Raw genomic sequence first — 21,910 nt, 5'->3', positions numbered from 1 at the left:
GACAGACACACACACACACACACACACACACACACACACACACACCTCGTCTTCTAATGCCACAGTCGAAGGGCACTGTTTAGTGTGAGAAAAAGACAAGTCATGTGAGAGTATTCATCCTACGACACATCGCAACTCAAGTGAGCGCTCTAAAACTGATCTACGTTACTGACAGCGACGTAGTACTAGGTTTGGACGATCAGTGACTAAGCCATCAGGTTTACGACTGGTGGATGCACGGTTCGTGTCTCAGTACCGATGTAAACGGAATGCAGGTCCAAGGTATGTGAAAGGAATTCTGTATGAATACAAGTCCTAGGTGTACAATATAAAAACTAAAATAGCAACATTAAATCCGGAATGCAAGTCCGGGTAGGACTAATGATCCTTAGGTATGGAGGTTCGATGGGACCACTGTTCCTTTTACATCGGCCCCAACACATAATGGCGCAGAATTCAGTTGAGTGGATAAAAAGTGTGTTTTGTTTAACGTCACCACTGGAGCAAATTGCTTACTTAATCATCGACTATTTGGATGTCAAACATTGGGTAATTGTGAGTAGTGTTCAGAGACAACCCGCTACATTTTTTCCATTAACAGGAAACGATCAGTTATAGGCACTTTACCAGAGACAGGACAACACATACCACGACATTTGATATATGGGCCCAATTAGAAGACTTGATCCTTCGACTCAAGCACGACAGGCGAGATCACCAACTGGGCCAGATCTTGCTTGTGGTGATATGGTAACAGAGCACCCACCACCCTGTCATTTTCGCCCGGTCAATCCCCCACCCACACCCTCCCCCACCCCCCCCCCCACCCCCCACCCCGGTCATTAGTAAATATTACTAACACTATTATAGATAAAAAGAAATATTTTATGTGAAAAACATTCAAAACAAAGATATGAACACATTCAAATTATCCAGGGGAAAATAGTCGAGGTGTGTGTGTGGGGGGGGGGGGGGGATGCCCTAGAATCGCCTGAGATAGACCATAGCAGTGCATTTTGATCGCTTTCATAGTCCTAGTATGCTGAACGGCGTGCGCATACTTTTAACATTTTAGCAAGCTGTCCATTTGCTGTCAAATCTGGCACTGCTTCCGTTATGCTGCTTCACGTTGCGGTATAGGCTGTCTGCACCATGCGTATCTCACCACTATTGTTGCTACATTGGCGAACATACACATATTAACCTATATAGCAATTAAACTGGGAAAATAGTGTTTACTTTTCTACTATAAAAGAAGGCAGTAGCGCATGTGACGTCATTCTACTTAAAACAAATCCCAAAACCCGTTGTCGCCACTTCACGAGCTACTCTTTTCGATTAGCAGCAAGGGATCTTTTATATGCACCACCCCATAGACAGAATTGCACATACCACGGCATTTGATGTACCAGTCGTGGTGCACTGGCTGGAGCGAGAAATAGCCCAATGGTCGCCATATAGAGTTTAAGATCTATTCACGCAAAAAGGTTCATGCACAATGTCATCATTAAAACCTCAGTAATACGTACATTGTAAAATAAATCAAAACCTTCTGTTTGCCATACTTGTGTTATTTATCTGTTAAAAGCACGGTGGTCAAGTCCGGTCTTCTGAACATAAAGGTAGTACTACACCAAATAACTTCCGGCTGGGTCAAAGTCCGAGTAGCACCGAACGTTTGATAGAGAAGTGAACACCACAGGTCCTGTGATTGGTGATAAATGTTAGTGTGTTGGTTGTAAAAAAAAAAAACTTTATTTGGGCAGAAAATGTATGCAAATTTATTACATCTAGTACCACTGTGTCAAGTAGCCTTGTGCTTGAAACATATTCCGGGTAAATGTAAAAACAAGTACTAAAATTTTGTGCGTAACGAGGGTAGTCATAGACGCTAACCATTATCTCTGAAACGAGCAGCTTCACTCCCATTTTTTGTATGATTCACTTTAATGGTGAAGGGTGCTAGTATTTATATCCGTGGTGTTTATGTCGATTGGTATGCTGCAGGTAGGAATTTTAGCCACACATGTTACTATTGTCGTCTATGGGATTTGATTTGGTAGTATACACCCTAAAATGTAGTCTACGCCATGCTTGGTGCGCCGTCGAGGACGTTATTACAGGACAACGTATTGCGAACAATCATCGTCTTATTTTGTGATTACGTAACCGGCTGAGTACAGTTTTTCTACTAATTGTCCTTGACTCAGGGATGTTCCGGGATGTCGAGCATTGTTTCTAAATGATAAGACATTTTGCAAAAGTGTCATCAGACGTAGACTCCTTAAATACAGACGATCTCTAGTTAGTTAGTACTCCTAACAGTTGATAACATCTCCGCAGACACCGCGTGGTGTTCTGATGAATACTAATGAACACCACAACGTCTAGCAAAAATCGCTCGAAGACGTTCATTTTCTGAGAGGCGTGGGATTACGTCGATGACAGTCCGATACCACCAAGTGTTTTTCTGAATGATTAGAAGCCATACAATCGTTTTGCGGTCCAATGATAAAGAAAATTGACGTCAAACAGGAGCATGTGACCCGAAATGCACATTAGGCAGGTTGAACGCATAAAGCATGAATAGCATGTGCAACTGACAGAACATATCGAAATATCGAAAGGAATGGTTACACAATACATTTTTGAAATTTTTATGAACAGATGTTAAGTAAATACAATTCTATATACATTCATTTGGCGCAACAGGAACCTTTTTCCAGCTGTATATTACCACGTTTAACTTGCCCGAAGCAGCTCTCATTAAACCATAGTTAACACATGGCATTCAGTCCTTTATGCAAGAATCAACCCTGTTTTTACACCATAATTATGAGAGTTGAACTCTCTTTCTACATTGCATAGCCTAACAGTCAAATCAGTTCTGATTCTAACAAAATAAAGTAAAGAAAAGGAGCTATTTTTCAATGGAACTATATTTGGGTCATTGGCAGAAATTGTGGTATGAACCCACTCTCTCGCTATTAAGCTCTATCGTAAACACATGACTTAAATAGCGGAGATGAGTTCCGAGGGCAGTGTCCCTAGACTTTAATTGTATATAGGCAAGGAAATGAATGGAAATAGAATGGAATGTAGAAACATGAATCTAGCAGAGCAGAGACGACAGTCGGTTTATTTGTGTGAAACTAGGTTATCTCGAAGTAGGTATAATTATATTGGTCCAGCGATTCACCCTCAAGGTAATTGTGATAATGGTCCTATTCCTTGTGTCACGAGAGAGAATTCGGTGTCCTCGTCGTGGGTTTGGGATGAAAATGGCTCATCCAGCGTTAAAAACTAAATAAATTGAAATAAATGAAGGAAGGAAGGAAGGAAGGAAGGTATGAAGGAATATATAACTTAGTACATAAATAAATAAAATAATTACGATGACGATGGTGATCATGAAGATGATGATGGCATTGATGATGATGATGATGATGATGTTGTTGATGATCATGATGATATTGATCTTTCGAAAAACAACAACAATCCCACAACAACAAACAAAATATATATATATATATAAACAAAAACAAACTCCAAAAAACAGATATCTTTTGTGGTAACTGCATTCCAAGATAGACGCCAACTTTCATAGTTCATTTGTCCTCAAAAACATCTTATGTTTTATTTTACTCGGTGCCTCAAAGGGGATTATTTAACTACCACATAAGACGAGGATGTCTCCAACAGCGCGGCATATGGACATTTTGCAAGACTCCAATGACTATTAACAACTGCTAAGCCCCGAGGTTTCCTCTGCTGATCTTCGTTTACGCGATGGTCTTATATTTTGCGTTGTCGTCTGTCCAAAAGCCGCATAATGACAGGTCATTATCCGTCCACAGTGGTCAAAATAAGTCGATGGATAAACACATTTTATATCTGAGACGAGCAGGAAAATTAAAGAAAGCTGTGGCTATACCATGCAGAAGTATCGAGCTTATGATGAAACGGTCCGCTCCGTTCGTGTTTTGTTCAGTGACGGTGTAGTGGTCAAGAAATCGACTTTATTAACGCTGGTAGATACTGGGTTCGCGTCTCAATGCCGGCTCCCATTGAATACGTTTTAACAGGCAGTGTGGAATTGTACGGCCATTAAACGGACATCTCTTTCACTATCCTCTAATAATTAATCGTTACCCCATTGTTATGAGGTGTGTGCAGAACGGTGTGCTTGAATCATAACTTAATATAAGCACGGAAATCAGGTTAAAATAAGAGACTGCAAATATTTGAAGTATGCAGACATTACCCGTGAACCACGACTAATACTCTTGTATGTGCCCTCCTGTCTTCTGGAAAGTGAATGCGTGTGTGTGTGTGTGTGTGTGTGTGTGTGTGTGTGTGTGTGTGTGTGTGTGAGAGAGAGAGAGAGTAAGAGAGAGAGACACACACACAGAGACAGAGAGAGAGAGAGAGAGAGAGAGAGAGAGAGAGAGAGAGAGAGAGAGAGAGAGAGAGAGAGAGACAGACAGACAGACAGACAGACAGACAGACAGACATACTCAGTGACAGAGAGATAATGTATATGCTTGCGTTCGTGCATGCCCGCGTGTGTGTGTGTACAAGACATACGCTGTTATTCATTAGAACTACAACTCATAAGGCGGTTGAAGGTTTCTTCTCACATTGCACATTAAGTCTGAACAACAAAACCTGTACAGCTATAGTGTTCAAGCTATTACACCTAAACAATTGAAACCCAACACATACATCAGTGAAGAGCGGAAGGGTCGTACAAACGACAACGTTGCGATGACATTCCGTGGATCACTAAAAACAAAGGTGATTTCAATAATTATTGCTCGCGAAAAACTGTGCTTAACTTGCGTCACAGATGCTAAACTATTGAAACATATATACACCAGAGCATGCAGCTTTAACTGTCTACTCCACAGCACCAAGTATCCAACGTCGTCTCATCACTGGACATTTAATAACGTAAGCGCTGTTGTTGTATCAATAAACACAAGAAGACAACATTTGATTTCCATGTAATTACAGCAAGGCGCGACCTTCCTCTGACTCGCCGGCATTATCTGCAGATAACAGCCTCCAGGGCCGCATCAATCCGTTTGCAAAATTGCATGTCAAAGCCGAGATCCTCGTAATGAACACATTCGTCGATACAATCACCTCCTGCTAAGTTTTCACTTGTCATTTTCTGCCACCGAACATGCACAGCGAAGCTCCCGGTGTGGCCGAATCATGTGATTATTATTAGCTATGGTCACGGGTGTGGTGATTCTGAGGAGAATAGTAATTGTCCATTAGTGTACGGAACATGTTATTGTGATGTCTGAGACAATGGGATCTTCAGCTAAGTTAGAGAAAGATTTACCTTGAAAAAAAAGCCCATATAGATAGTCTAATGAGTAATTATATCCTAATAGATAGTTTTATCTTGAAAAAAAAAAAACCACAGAGATAGTCCAATGAGTAATTATATCCTAATTAGTTTAAGCTCATGTCAAATAATCCTGTGAGAGCTTTTACTCGTTATTTAGAAATGCAAAAACACAACAAAAAGAACACGCACAAAAAAAAAAAAAAAAAAAAAAAAAACAACCCACAACAACAACAAAACAAACCATGCTGCTCAGAAAGTGTATCTGTAAAAATAAACAAGTTCAATGTAACTTCAACCAAAATCTTGTCAATGACGCAAATCGCATAGAGTTAGAAGATTACCGGTTTATATCCCGAACTGAACATATTATTTATATCTTTTTATTTTCAAATATAAATTTACTAATCTAAAACAAAAAATTAAAAAGCTAGGTTACCGATGCGAATAAGCGATTTTCTCAACACAATAGCCTATCATTTTTAATATGTACATTCTCTTTCGATGTTTATTTTGCATGTGGATTGCTTGTTCGTACATCAATTGCAATTAATAGCATGCTTTTCTGGGGTTATTTCATAGATGACTAAAGTTTATTTCTGGGGATTTTCGTTACGTTATTTGTCTGGTTGTAAAACAAATACAAGACACTTGACTCGGTGAACAAGCAATATCCCTTCCAAAATGAGGCCACCAAATTAAATAAAGGACGCACATACTTGAAGAGGATTCTTGAAGAAGACAATACTTGAAGTTAAAAGTACTTGAAGGAAAGAATACTCAAAGGAGAGAATACTTGAAGACATTCCATCAGATACTTAGTAACAAGTAGGTTAATTAGAGGCAATAGGTGTCAAACATATGGTGATTGCAACACTCGCTTCTATCGCACGACCTAATCGTTTAGATGAGCTCGAAAAACATCTTAGAAATGAATTTTATCCCAGACACTTGTTGGAACAGAATTATTTCAATGGGTTCAATGGGCGAGGTCGGTTTTGAGACATCCTGTATTCCAGACGAAATTTTTACCGCTAAACTGAATTCAGCCTCGTGTGGCTAAAGTGTTTGGCGTGTAGAGTTCCTCGCATAGTCTAAAATAACTAGCGTGCGAAGGAAAAGAGGAATCGGAACACAATAGTATAGAGTCTTCTCCAGTTAAACAGAAAGGGCACCTTAGTCACACTTTTGCACTGGGATTTCCATAAGGGCCATGACTCCAACGTATCACACCTCTTGTTTTTCTTCATCACCGTTTATATGTGTCTGTCGCCCCATAACATGACTCATATACATTATTGGTGGTCCCCTTAAAGTTAGTGACTCTACAATATCAAATTATATTTATGCCAATTTAATCCGGTGCCCACTAGACAGGACCCTGATATTTTGGCTGTTACGTTTGTTCTAATGTGGGAAAGAAGAAACCCGCTTCTAACATATATTAGGCTAAGTTTTTAGGACAGGATGTAGGTTTTTACATCCTTTTTGCGGCAGATATCACGTCATATGCATCATCCGATAACATGTTTTAGAACAGTTAAACAAATATTGTCGATTTTTGTTACGAATACTGAATTATATGTTGATCAGAATTTAATCCATGAAATAAACAATATGATAACTAATCACAATTATTACAGGCTATGATAATGGGTTTTTCCCCCCCGCAACCCTGTTAGGAAATGCTGTCAGGAAATTACGTCATGCGTTTTCGAACGCAGTTTCGCTATAAATAGCGCTTTTTTTGTCGCAGCACAGAAATGTCTGGTACATGTAACACACACATTTAGTAACAACGCTATCTGCTGTAACTACAATTAGCGTTTCAGTTGCTGCCGCTATCTGTTATACAAATTACAAAATGTTATAGCCTCGATGCAGATAATATCTCGCGATCTGTAGTACTGCAGTCGGCGTTTTGAGGGATTTTTGTTAATTGACTGAAATATGGCATTTCTGCAACTCAACATGATGTGTTATAAACTGAAATATGTGAAATAAAAACACACACACACACACACACACACACACACACACACATCCCTCCGTCTCTCTCTCTCTCTCTCTCTCTCTCTCTCTCTCTCTCTCTCTCTCTCTCTCTCTCTCTCTCTCTTTCGGTCTGTCAAGAAAATGGTACAAATGTATAATTGGAACTGTTCACACAAACCTCCCTAACTCCACTGCAACAAAATCCCTACCCCACCCCCCACCCCGCCACCCCCCACCCCCGCCTCCACTATCTGTGTAAACATTTTAATATCCACAAATTAGTTTGTACATATATACAACACATTTGTATGCCGAGTACCTGTCATCCATAAAACTAACAGCTTAATCATTATGTCAGCAGTACCAGCCTATATATCGCACATATAACCGGCCTCGATGGCGCAGTGGTCTTAGCCATCGGGCCTAAGGCTGGTAGGTACTGGGTTCGCATTGCCGATACCGGCTCTCACCCAGAGCTTTTTTTAAGGAAGATGTAAGGCCACCACACATACTTACTATCTTACTAGCGCTCGTACTAAAAAAAATATTAATAAAAAAATAACACTAACCACTGTTCTGATGTGTGTGCCCATGATAGCGTGCGCGAACCTTCTCTGGATATAAGCACGAAGATAAAGTTGAAATGAATGAGATGTCATGCATATATTGAATCAGTGAAGGTTCACCATCAGTTATATGAACCTAATGAAATAACCAGTGTACGTCAAGTATCGGTCAAACTTAGCTATCGGGTTTCATGTTGTCAGGTATGGATTTTATTTGGAAGTGTGTAATTTATATCCGAGTTCCATGCTCATGACGGCATGGTTGAACCTTAATAGAATTTCATCACTAAAATGCATTACATCCTCATCCGATTAGGATGCGGACAAACCAATGTTCTTCTAAAAAATGTGCTGCTTGTTTGAACGCTATTTCCATGCTTATGTCAACTTAAGGTTCAGGCACGCTAACCTGGGCACATACCTCAGCTGTTAGTGTAGCGATATTACATTTCCCCATAGAGCTGTTAAAGCCTGTTACGTAATAGTACTCTAGGTACCTTACATTCCACAATTATGTGATTGCTAATGATCCTTACAACACATGGGGGCTTGATGTCCCATATACACTTGTACAACAAATAGCGGCAAACAATAGATCGAAGTCCTATCGAACCCTATAACAGATAGTAGCAGCAACTGCAACGCTAAATGTAGTTACTGCAGATAGCTTTGTTACTGCAGATCGCTGTCGCTCATATAGGAGGCAGGACCTAGCCGAGTGGTAAAAGCGCTCGCTTGATGTGCGGTCGGTTTAGGATCGATCCGCGTCGGTAGCCCCATTGGGCTATTTCTCGTTCCAGCCAGTGCTCCACAACTGGTGTAACAAAGGCCGTGGTGTGCACTATCCTGTCTGTGAGATGATGCATATAAAAGATCCCTTGCTGCTAATCGAAAAGAGTAGACCATGAAGTGGTGACAGCGGGTTTCTTCTCTCTATATCTGTGTGGTCCTTAACCATGTGTCTGATTCCATATAACAGTAAATAAAATGTATTGAGTGCGTCGTTAAATAAAACATTTCCTTCCTTCCTGTTAATATTTGGATGGAAAAGAAAGGAATGCTAGGTTAACGATGCCTCACAACGTTCTTAAAAGTACATAGACCTCCAACAGCACTGAATGGTTGAAACATAGTAGTCCATGGACCAGATACCGAAACCCTCCCCCCACCCCCCCCCCCCCCCCCCACCCCGGGAGACAAGTATTTTTAGATACCTCATTATATATGAATTTAATATCTGCTTATCTGCAGCAAAAATGTTTGTGGATTAAAAAAAATATCGCCATTTGAATGGGGGTACCGTTGCATATTTTGTGCCCAAAAACACTATATTCAAAAATTAAATATAGTGATAAAGTTGTCATCCATATAACTTTTTAGCAGATATAAGGCCAAAATGAATGATATTCATCCTATACTAGATGTTGATAGTAACAAATCAAATAACAATGCAATATGTGGTATGAATAATGATATACTCATCGGCAAAAGTTAAGCAATGCCTGAAATGCATTATTTTCTATATTCACACATATTTTGGTATGCTTGAACCTTTTACTATTAAACATTGCACTGTATTTAATATATTGAGGCAGCATTATTCAAATATGGTTCAGTATATCTGCCTATACTATACTCAACAAAATTAATTAAGGTCCAATAGATATTTTAGCATTTCCCTTTAAATATATGGGGGAAAATACAACTTCTTCCGTTAAAAGTTGTCAGCATTGTGACATGTCCTTAAACTTAATGACATATATAACAATTTTGAGGGAACACAATGACAAAAAACATTCTGAACAAATGTGTAACAAATACTTGCCTAATGCTCATTTCAATATTTTTCATAAGTATGTGAAATACCCAGGGTTTTTTTTGCATGTATAACCAGTAAAAGTTTACTGAAACAATGTATAGAAGCCATATATATATGACCAAAACATGCTAAAATAATATGACAGTAACAAAGAATTATATTATAATATAAGAAAGTTTACTAGCCCTTAATTAATTTTGTTGAGTATACATGTATGTGCATCAATATTATGAATATGTCCCTCTTTACTAAACACCAGTGTTAAAAATTTAAAGCATCAGTTATGTGTACCTACCATAATTTCTTTTGCATTGCATGTACAAGTCATCTAACTCACAGAAGTTCATCTTATACTAGTCTGTGTTTGTACTATTTTTAGATTTGCCTTCATATTTACATTGTGCTGAACTTATGCTCAGGTGTATATAATTAGTTTCTACATCAAATATTGTCTAGGAAAGTGTTGACTTCCTTTCATATTCCGTTGCATTTTCATGCAATTAAAATATGTCTGTCATGTTCACAATTTCTGGTATTCTCCTTCTTCGGACTCTGCTCTGGTTCCTCCATCAGTATGTCCATCAGCGCTCATAGTATAATATCACTATTTCATCTCTACTGAACCTTCTAAAATTTCTCAGCCATATGACAATTTGGTTGGGGAATAGCCTGGACTGCCTGGAATGCCTGGCATGACTGATACCAAATGACAGCTTGGCAATTTGTTCTCTTTATGTGCATTCTCAGAGCATTCTCAGTGAATACATAGATGTAGAGTGGAGATTTATACTCTACTGTAGTTCAATATTATCATCCTTGATTTGGCAACAAACATTTCCAGATATTTCTCAAGTCATGATGTTTTTGTATGTTATTCGCACCTGCATCCCATAGAGAAGGTATATGAAATGATCTGCTTCTTAAATATATGAACATCAATTTTTACTGAACTTCCATGAGCTAACAACATTTCAAGAAAGTCTTGGTGTTGCTTGAGAATATTCAAAACCTCCTGTTTTCCATTCTGCATAAAAGCACTGTTGGTATCATAGTCAGTAATGGCAAGCACAGCTGGAATTGCTAGTTAGTGTCTTCCCTGTATCCTTAATGATGATGTGCACATTTATAAGATGCCTCTTGTTGCCAAGTTGAGTGTATAAAAAAATTCGTATCTGGGATGGTGAACTGGGAGCAATGTACAGACATTGAAGTATAATCTTTGTTTCTGCATCTTCTTGTGTACTTTACAACACCCTCAGACATGGTTTGCGTTTGAAACATGTACTTTGTCTCACAAATAGAACCAGTCTCTTAAGACCTTTGTAGGGATCCTTAGATCAAGTGTGGCTTGGAAGAACCCCTTTTACATGAGAAATTTAGTGCCAAACCACGAATGCTGTTATTATGCTACTGTGGATTAGCTGCAAACCTTCCATCCAGTAGATATTCCCTGAAAATATGCTGTACCAATAGAGCAAATTGGAAGAGAGCAAATTGCCATGGTCTCATATGGTATTAGTCATATCACAAAGTCCAGGGTATTCCTCAACCACATAGAAATGGCTGAGAAATGTCCAAAGAAATACTGAAGCTGAATTGGATGGTTTGTGATCTGATAATGCAAGAGCTGTTGACATACTGAGGGAGAAAAAAGAGCAAAGGCCCAAAGGAAAAATAAGAGATTACAGATATTGTGAACACAGTAGACATTATATTTGAGTCAGATGATAAGACTGAAATAGGAAAGAACGTCAAGTGCTAGATATGCCTGATGACTATATCTGATGTCAATTATATAAACCTAAGCATAAATTAAGCACAATATAAATACAAATATGTTTTTAAAAATAGTACAAGCTTCTGTGAGATAGATGGATTGTAAATGTTTTAACACACATGCCGAGAAAAGGTACTTATGCATGTAATTGGCTGGTACTAAGAACAGAGGGACATCTTCATAAATTTGTGAACATAATATATAAACTCCATATACTTAACCATATTTGAATAATGAAGCCTCAATATGTTATAGAAAAAAGCCAGGTCAATTTGTTTTTTTAATAATAAAAGCTTAAGGCAATCCTAAGTATGCGTATACATAGAAATTAATACATTTTTGGCATTGGTTACTAGTAACTTATTTTGAGAAGTATATAATTATTCATACCTCATATTATATTGTTTTGTAATTGTTATTAACATCTACTTCATAGAATAAAAGGAAGGATGCAGAAATAGAAAATTGTAAACTTCACATATATCATATTTGGGTCACATAAAATGATTGAGAATTGGGAATGAAAGTTAGATTTTTATAGTGCTAGATATTTGCCTGATGACAATATTTTATGTAGATATCAATTATATACACCAAAACATAAGGTAAGCATAATATAAATAGAACTGCAATTCTAAAATATTACAAAAAGGAACAAAAAAAAACTAACTATTGTAAGATGAACTGTTGTGAGATAGATAAATTGTATATGTAATGCAGACTTGCTTAGAATGGTATGTAAATTCACTTTTTATGTTTTTAAGACTTGTGTGTAATATAAAAATATTCAAAATATCCATGTAAATGGTTTAGACAGCATGCAGTGCACCATATTTAAGTAATGCTGCCTTCAGATATTAAATACAATACAATAATAAAAGGATCAGAATTTTTAGGTACGGTATGTATATATACACATGTACATAGAGAATTACGTATATCGCGAACTGTGTAACTTTTGCTGATGAGTATACACCCGGTACTATATCCATACCACATATATTACATTGCTTTGTGGTTTGTTGTTATGAACATGTAATTTAGCATGAATAGCATTCATAATTTGGTCTTAAACCTGTTCAAAATATGTATGCATGTTAACTTCAACATTGCCATGCAGTTTTTTCATATACTATGTTTGTAATACTCAGGACATTTCAAATTCATTGGCTCACTATGCTTAGTCAGATGCAAAAAAATGCATTATATTTTGGTGGAGTACATTCCCCAGTAACCCAGCTTTAAAGTAAAAGCAGTGATATAGTCCAGAATTATGTTTAAATATTTTTGAAAATTATGTGGAACATTCACCTTGATCAGAATTTGCCCTGTTAAAAATAAATAGGGTGCCTACACTCAAACGTGCCCTACAGTCACACCCACCAACAGATTGCCTGGATACAAGCTGATTTGAATATGTTTATGGATAGACTTCAAAGATATACTCATCTTGAAAAATCCCTATATGGGGGGGGGGGGGGGGCAGGGGGGGTTATAGTGGGCCACGGTCTATAGGATGCTAGTCCGTAACCAGGGGGTGGGTGTCGCTCATATAGGACTAAACACCCAAACAAAACATACGATACATTCAGTGTCGGTATAGGCTATGCGACACTGTAGGCGCGGATCCAGGGGAGGATGCTGGGGTTCACAAACACCCGGACACAAATAAAAAGGCATCCCAAAATATCCTGTGCTTAGCATGTTGGTGGGCTGTTGGTGTTGTGTAGGTGCTCCCTTTCAGTCTTGAAGGGACATTCTTGCATTGTTTGCTGCATTGTAAGATGTTTCCCACTAATAAAATATTTCTACGATTAAACTTACATATTAAATATATTTTCTTGTTTAGAATATCAGTATCTGTATATTCGATATGTTTCCGGTGGTCTTAATATTTGTAAAAAGCCCAAACTGGATTTTGTATCGTACGTACCAAAAAACAAACATTTTTAGGAAATAAAATGAACTTTAACCTAATACAAATATTAGAACGATCAGAAACACGTTTAATAAAGAGCTACTAATATGTTATGCAGAAAAATATATTTGATATGTAGTTACAATCGTTAAAAGGTCTCTGTTAGTCGATAACATCTTAAAAATTGTAACAAACTCAGGAATGTCCTTTTAAATACTCTCCCTTGATAAAACAAACAGTAATAACCTGCATTCGCCTCCTTATTATGTTACATATATGTTTCATATAATGGTAGGTAAGCGTTACTTTATAAATGGTACCATTTTTAATAACTTAATTGCAATATTTACACAAGGCAGATTTTGACGCAACGTTGTACAACTCCGTGCTGTTAAACTGCAATGTTTGTTGACGTCATTTCTTCCTTATAGTGCAGGTGAGAAATATCGCGTAGAAAGTTTCAATTCGAAAAAGAAAAGATGTTCGAAGACATACGATAGGTCGCTATTATAACATTTAGTAAATAACAGTCGTGGCCCATATTTTGGACCTGCAAACGACACATCAATTAATGGATCCACAGAAGAGGATTCATCTTCATTCACATGTAGCTGACATTTCAATGTGTGCACCCTTCACATGCTTTTTATTACACCAGCCCCAATCTCTGTTTATACCCGTTTATAACACCCAATGGCCCTTTGTATTATATAATATTTAGTGAAATATCTTAAAATATCAGTGAAATAAAAGTGTTATCAGTCACTCAGTGACGATATCACATTTTAGAGTGAAAAGTTCACTATTTCACTCTAAAATGTGTTATCGTCACTGTAGAAAGTGTTATCTTCACTGTAAGAAAGCCGGAACTATTTTGCTGTTGGCATTTTAAAAATAAAGGTAAATTACCAAACGTTATATAATAAATAGAAAAGTTCATGGTTTTTTGTCACATATGATTTATATCTCATCTCGTAAAGTTTACAATCATATTACAATTGTCACGCAAGCGCGACTCGTGAGATATGATTGCAAACTTTACTCGATGAGATAAAAATCATATTTGACAAAGAACATGAAATACCCTCTATGCATTTGTGATGTGGTGTCATTAAACATGCTTTCATCAATTATTTTTCTCTTTCGTGTTATTAGATAAATTAGAACTGATCGTGAGTTTTAATGTCTTACTTTGGAATATTTATTTCAGAAAAAAAACATATGATCGATCCTACAGAAATAAGTTTGCATTTCATATTTTCGTCCTCATCATGTTTCAGTAGTTCTGCATTGTAACGAAATTGACATGCAATTTTCCAATCCAGACGGAGGTTAATTCTAATCATAACTCAAACGTGATATCGCGTGTTTCATTTCTAGAGGATATACGATAGTCTGATCTTAGCTTACGTTTAACAGTGCCCTTTTTATTTGGAATGGCGGGATCTAGCTCGGTAGAGCGCTTGCCCGGGGTGGTGAGATCAAATCCCCTAGATAGAACCATTCTCTGATTAGTCTTTTCTCCGCCAGTCAGTGCCCAACGGCTAACCCGTGCATGTGCTGTCCTGTCTGTGGGAAAGTACATATAAAATATATCTAGTTGCTAATAGAAAAGTGGCGGGTTCCTTTTTAAACTATACATGTATATCAGAATTATCAAATGTTTGACATTGATTTATAAACCACAGTGGTATCGTAAAGCAAAAAAAAAGAAACTTAAAATGTTATCTTGATTAAACTTTGTACATAAGATGAGAAGTAAATAAATAATGGGTATGTCTGTCTGTTTGTCTGTCTGTCTGTCTGTCTGTTTGTCTGACACAAAAGTCTTTCACGACTCTCACTTGACCATGTCTGAGCCAGTTCTAAATGGTCGAGTGAAATCGGACGTGTTTTGAAGACATCTACATTATATAAGAAAGCTTGTCCCAGACTAATTTAGAATCAAAATCAAAATGAAGTTAGCTATGTAATAGATTCCGAATAAGTGATATTGCATTGTGCACCCTCTTTAGATGTCTGTTCCATCAATCGATTGCATATTAATACACCAGTTTTAATGCGCGGCACGTTTTTCATCATGATGGCGATCTGGCTGTTTCAAACCGGATGCAATGCAATTGACTTAGTGAGCAAGAGGCATTACTTCTGAAAATGAGTCCTATATGCGTCTTTTTGATCCTTTTATCCACACAATCTAACAAAAGAAAGGAACGTTGCTTTAAAGATATCACCGCACTTAGGTTAATCAGCAGTTATCTGGCTTAGTTAACATCAAACTTGGTGTAGAGGATAAACTGAAATAATCGCTGTTCCCAAACCTGACTAGCAGCAGTAAGTTTTGTTTATATGATATATAACTGAAATATGTTTCAAAGTATATCAAAGTGAAATCAAACACCACATTATGTATCAGGTATAATATAATATACAGAACCACATACTAGTTGTTTTGCTATGTTTTTTTTATTGCACGAGTTATAGGGCGTAAAATATTATACCACGAGACTGCATAGCGATCGAGTGGTATAAATCTTGAGCATGAAAAAGAGTGCAATAAAATGGAATATTTCGAGTTCCAGACAAAGACTAATTTAAAAAAGGCATATTACTGGGTTTATGATTGAATGTACATGTAATGTTGGTGATCCTATATCCGTGGCGTTGACTTGCAAGTTGAGCTTACAGTAAATACATCCAAAAAACATGTTCTCATTCATATTTTATTTACATATACAACACTTTAACAATTACAATAGTTTTCGCAACATCTCTGCACACATATGTTATTCAAATAACTTAAAACAAAAAGCAACGACCCAATAAAACGCAGGACACTGGCTGTGTTTTATTCCTGTGGTAGCACAAATAGCAGAACATTTCAGGATCCTCTGTCATGTTGTCAGCCTGATGTGCAACACCTTACTTACGTTTATACGATAACTATAAATGATATGAAAAGCTTTCATATTTTGGTGAAAATTCTTCTCATGATTTTTTACAATCCACAGTAATGTTTCTGTCTCATTTGATTTGACCCGAGTCTGGATTGGACAACACAGTATTTTGAAGCGCGGTAGTCCGGGGGGGGGGGGGGGGGGGGGGGAATCACCCTGCCCTCCTTCTACCACTGATTTGTTTTACAAGGATTCGATATTTTTATGTCACAACCGGTACCAGAAACGTAGTTGCTGTATAGCCTCTTGTCTTGGTCTCTGAACTTCCTGAAACATACAGTTCGTGCACGTCTACAGCGCTCAGAATTCAATTGGTGTTCAATATTTCTAAAACCTTACTTTCAACCACCCCACTTTATAAACGTCCTGTGCCCATCACTGTCTGCGAGCCAAACATTGTTCCAATCACTTTCAAGCCACATGGCGCTTAACACTGAACATTTTAAAAATATATATTCACGGTTTTAATACATTTTCAGTTATATGCACAGAAACAGAAGGAGTTTGTTTTTTTGTAAATTATATATTAATCAATATTTTGGGTATTAGACCTGCAGCTTTTCACCCTTAAATTACACACTGCTTACCACTTCTTGCTTACATTACCAGTTTTGACAAAGTCAACGTGTTTCTGAACTTCCAGGAATTTTTAGTAGATAAAAATGAATTTTATGTGAAAAATAAAAGATAAGTATCTGGGAAACTGGATTTGACAGTAATTAAATATTACTGGAATATAGGTCAAATCATCCTTACACGTTATATACCGATAAACATAAAACTTCCACATGTATTACGGCGATAATGCTTGCCAACCACGTGAGTTGCAGAAATTTCTTGCCTTTTGTTTTCTTGCTTATCACCATCATCATGATTAAGCGTCATTATTACGAGCCGTCTGACCCGAGATTGCGAATAGCAATGTTCAAGATCAAAGGTAACAAGATTCCGACAAAAGGTAGGTACGATATCTAGTTCCATGAAGCTACTATAGATCAGATGACTTGACGAATCTCGAGTTCTCGCTCCTGGCGTCGTTGAATTTGTTGCGAGTCCACGTACCTGATGGGTAAAGTCGACCTTGAGGTGGAGACGAACAAGAAAACACGCTACGAAACTCATCTCGGAATTTCACTGAAAAAGAAGAAAGAAAAAAAAGAAAAGAAAGTAATACATATATATATATATGCAGGACAATAACAATATATTAATATGCTTGGTATAAACTTAGTACCGGCCTTAGTGGTGTAGTGATTAAGCCATCGGACTGGTAGGTACTGGGTTCGCAGCACTGTACTCAATACCACCCAGAGCGAGTTTTATCGACTCAATGGGTAGGTGTAAGACCTTTACACCGACTTCTCTATCACTAGCCATTAGCAACTAACCATTAACCCACTGTCCTTGACAGACATCCCAGATAGCTGGGGTGCTTGAACCTTAATAAGGACGACACTAAGTTGAAACGAATTAATGAAACTTAGCGTTGATCTTATTTTTTTCATGTTCGCTAGTAGGTTTTCTTTCATCAACAAATTCAAATAGACATTGCTTCAGAGATAATCCGTTTATGAGTTACCAAACAAGTAAATATTTACGAAAACCGGCTATATTAAAAGAAAATATAGACCCTATAGTTTGCCGACTGTCAGCAATCCGTGGAATGATTCGGAAAATAGGCGACTGGGTTCTTTGCGGTTCAATAATATGGCAGTATTCCTGTTGTCTTGGTGCTTCCTATGGGCAAACCTAATATCAGTATATTTGTTTCATGCACCAAAATGTACATTTTAGACATTTGCATGACCAGTTCGAAATAGCGATAACCTTAAACGAATTTTATAAAGTTAATACTTTAAGCTTCAATACAGACCATTGGAACGTCCAGGCAAGAAGGATAATATCTGAAGAATGGAGGGGGAATAATTTCTAATGGGGGGGGGGGGGGGGGTGTCACAAGAAGGTGTTGAAGTTAGACATTTGTCTTTATTTTTACTGAGCAGGTACAAACACTAGGGTACATTTCCGTCTTGAAATAAGGGGACACAGAATATCATAAATAGCAAAGTGGACCTCGAAGTCGTTTTGGCTACTTCCTGTAAAAGTAGCTAATTGGATTGACGACACTTTAGAAGCCCAGACAAGTGCCGATTTCGGTAATGTTATAAAGTTGTGAAGTGGTTATGCGGTTATTTCATCGACATCTCGAAATTAAATCTAACATGTATTTGTCACTTCATTCTGCGATAATACCTCATAACTAGGTAGATAATTGGATTGGTGGTCACCGATGTATCGAAGCCTGTTGGGAGAGAATGCGAGACGTCAGACGGTAATTTGATGAAGGACAGGAACACTTTAATTTACTCGGTGCTTGTTCCATAAGTAAACAACTTGACCTACCGAGGAGCTTCAATGTTAACGACATGACGTAAATTATTCATGTCGCTGTTCGTGAAACTCGATACGTCTGGACCTATGTCACGTCACAGGGCAAGGAATAAAGCATTCGTTTTCGTTTACGTCTCTGCCAAATATTTCCTTATTCTGTTATTGTTCATGCGAGAGAGAGAGAGAGAGAGAGAGAGAGAGAGAGAGAGAGAGAGAGAGAGAGAGAGAGAGAGAGAGAGAGAGAGAGAGAGAGAGAGAGAGAGAGTCAGAGACAGAGATACAGATACACACACAGAGAATGTGTGTCTGTGTGTCTGTGTGTGTGTCACACACACACACACACACACACACAGAGACACAAAGAGAGAGAGAGAGAGAGAGAGAGAGAGAGAGAGAGAGAGAGAGAGAGAGAGAGAGAGAGTCAGAGACAGAGATACAGATACACACACAGAGAATGTGTGTCTGTGTGTCTGTGTGTGTGTCTGTGTGACACACACACACAGACACACACACACACACACACACACACACACACACAGAGAGAGAGAGAGAGAGAGAGAGAGAGAGAGAGAGAGAGAGAGAGAGAGTTTCATTAGTATCGCACTTCTCCAATGAAAAATGTTTTGTTTAACGACACCACTAGAGCATACTGGTTTATTAATAACCAGTTATTGGATGATTATGCAATGTTGACGGGATAGCACATTCCTTTGATATACCAGTTGTGGTGCACTGGCTGGAACACGAAATATCCCCAATGTGCCCGTAGTTAACACACAATAAGTTGTGTAGTAGTACAAAATATTGACGACAGTGTTTTCTTACCCGTCCCAACCAGTGTCCAACGACTGGTATATCATAGGCCATGGTACGTGCTGTGCTCTCTATGGAAAAGTGCATGTAAAAGATCCCTTACTGTTCATAGAACATTTAGCGGGTTTCCTCTAATACCGCGTGCCAAAATTACCAAACGTTTAACATCCAACAGCCGATGATTAATAAATCAATGTGTCATTAACAACAAACTTTTTACTTTTTAAAAGAAATCACGACACACTAATAAAAAGTTATATCCAAACAGACAATCGATCCCCATCAGTGGGCCCATTGGGCTATTTCTCGCTCCAGCCAGTGCACCACGACTGGTATATCAAAGGCCGTGGTATGTGTCATTCTGTCTATGGGATGGTGCATATAAAAGATCCCTTGCTGCTAATCGAAAAAGAGTAGCCCATGAAATGGCGACAGCAGGTTTCCTCCCTCAATATCTGTGGTCCTTAACCATATGTCCGACGCCATGTAACCGTAAATAAAATGTGTTGAGTGCGTCGTTAAATAAAACATTTCCTATTCCTATTCCAAACAGACAAAAAGGGACACATCTTCGTATTTGTGTTGGATGTGCAACTGTTCCCTTTGATCGATGATCACCAGTGAAATCTGTCCTACAGATTCGTGACGATTCCCCGTGCACGTTTCCAAGCGGCATTAAACAGAAAACAATCATACAAAGTGGAATAGCTATCTCTGTAGAATTCCCTTTCGTTAAAGATCCCACACAATGCAATTACATTGTGCACTTTCAAAATTAGCTCCACCACAAAGGATCCTCGGGTTCCTTAGTTGCATTAAACATCAAATATCATATGTTTTTCAAGGAATTTGTTTTGTTACAAGCAATTCGCGAAATAGCATTTGACATGTAACGAAAAAATTAAATCTAGCAGAATAAATCAATGCCTGAAAAGTACGTATGCACTAAGCAATGCAACATGTACACGTAACAAGAAACACACATTACAGACTTCCTATGCTATGGAGTTACTTATGTTGTCTTTATACTACTACTACTACTACTACTACTACTACTACTACTACTACTACTACTACTACTACTGCAACTCCTGCTACTAATACTACACACACACACACACACACACACACACACTGTCACACACAAACACGCGCGCACACACACACACACACACACACACACACACACACGCGGTAAACCATGTTTCGTTTGACCCTTTTAAGCAATATGCCTTTTAAGCCACTAATCGTCCTCAATAATTGTGGAGAATTCAACCACTGATTAACGCAAAGCGAACGCACTAATCTGGTGCTCCCAAAATAACACAGGCAATTTCGGTGAAGAAGGAAAAAGCATTTTACTAAGAGTGGTCGTTTAGTCACGAAGTCAAATTCTTTTGGCGTCTCGCATATACATATTCTCTCTTACAAACATAAACGCAATGACATGAGTAAATTAATTGTAAAAATAAAAGTCGGTGCCGATATGAAAATTAAATCGACCGATTCTTGGGTGGGTTCTACCTATGTGTTTTATTACCTGTTGGAAGATGCATATAAAAGATCCCTTGCTGTATTAGGAAAAATGTAGCGGGTTTCCTTTGGTGACTATGTGCCAGAATTAACAAATGTTTGACATCCAATAGCCGATGGTTGATTAATCGTTGTGCTCTAGTGGCGTCGATAAACAAAACAAACTAACAAACCTTTGTTCGGTTACCAGTTTTGCGGAGTATCGCAGCACTTAAAGAACGAACACAACTTGTTCATTGTCATATTATACTTGCTGTTGCCGATGCACATACAGGATATAGACTATAGAATAGTACATAATAAGTACATATTATATTTCGTGTTCAATGCAACTGATTAGTGGTTGCCCTTTTATGGCATGAGCCTAGTCCTCAAAATAATACACTGGTAGCCGTCACAAACCGAAGGCCACTTTGAATCCAAACAAAGACGTGTGGACAATAGTGGCCACAGATGCCCCAGTACTAAAAAAACCCACAGGTATTCGTAGTTCGACATATCTTCCATGAGTCAAACCGCTGACCATGCCAGAAGTAGGACCTAAGGGAGACATTCCTGAACCCTGGTGGATATAGGCATGTAAAAGAATTTCAAGTTCAAGTGCGACTTATATGAAGTACAAGTGTGGTATAATTCAACGAGTCAGACCTTTACTAAAATGTTTGAAAATTCTTTAAAATTACGTGAAATAATAACACACAAACTAAGATGATTGTATGTTTGCTATAAAATATGAAAAAAATTTACTCGTGGACACTGGAAAGAAATTAAGTTGAGTCTAGCTG

The 21,910-nt window shown here is 37.9% G+C and overlaps 1 protein-coding gene across 1 annotated transcript in view; it reads right to left on the bottom strand.

Moving 5' to 3' along the window:
• Positions 1-16,530: 16,530 nt before the first annotated feature.
• The window catches only part of LOC121374501 (orexin receptor type 2-like), an 89,890-nt gene continuing 84,510 nt past the window's right edge, over positions 16,531-21,910 (bottom strand). Inside the window, exon 5 of the mRNA XM_041501602.1 lies at positions 16,531-17,522. Coding sequence (XP_041357536.1) covers positions 17,377-17,522 — 146 coding nt within the window. The 3' untranslated portion in view covers positions 16,531-17,376. The remainder of the gene's footprint in view (positions 17,523-21,910) is intronic.

Source organism: Gigantopelta aegis, chromosome 6 (assembly GCF_016097555.1).
Source record: "Gigantopelta aegis isolate Gae_Host chromosome 6, Gae_host_genome, whole genome shotgun sequence".
Lineage (NCBI taxonomy): Eukaryota > Metazoa > Mollusca > Gastropoda > Neomphalida > Peltospiridae > Gigantopelta > Gigantopelta aegis.
This window is presented reverse-complemented; position numbering and strand designations above follow the sequence as displayed.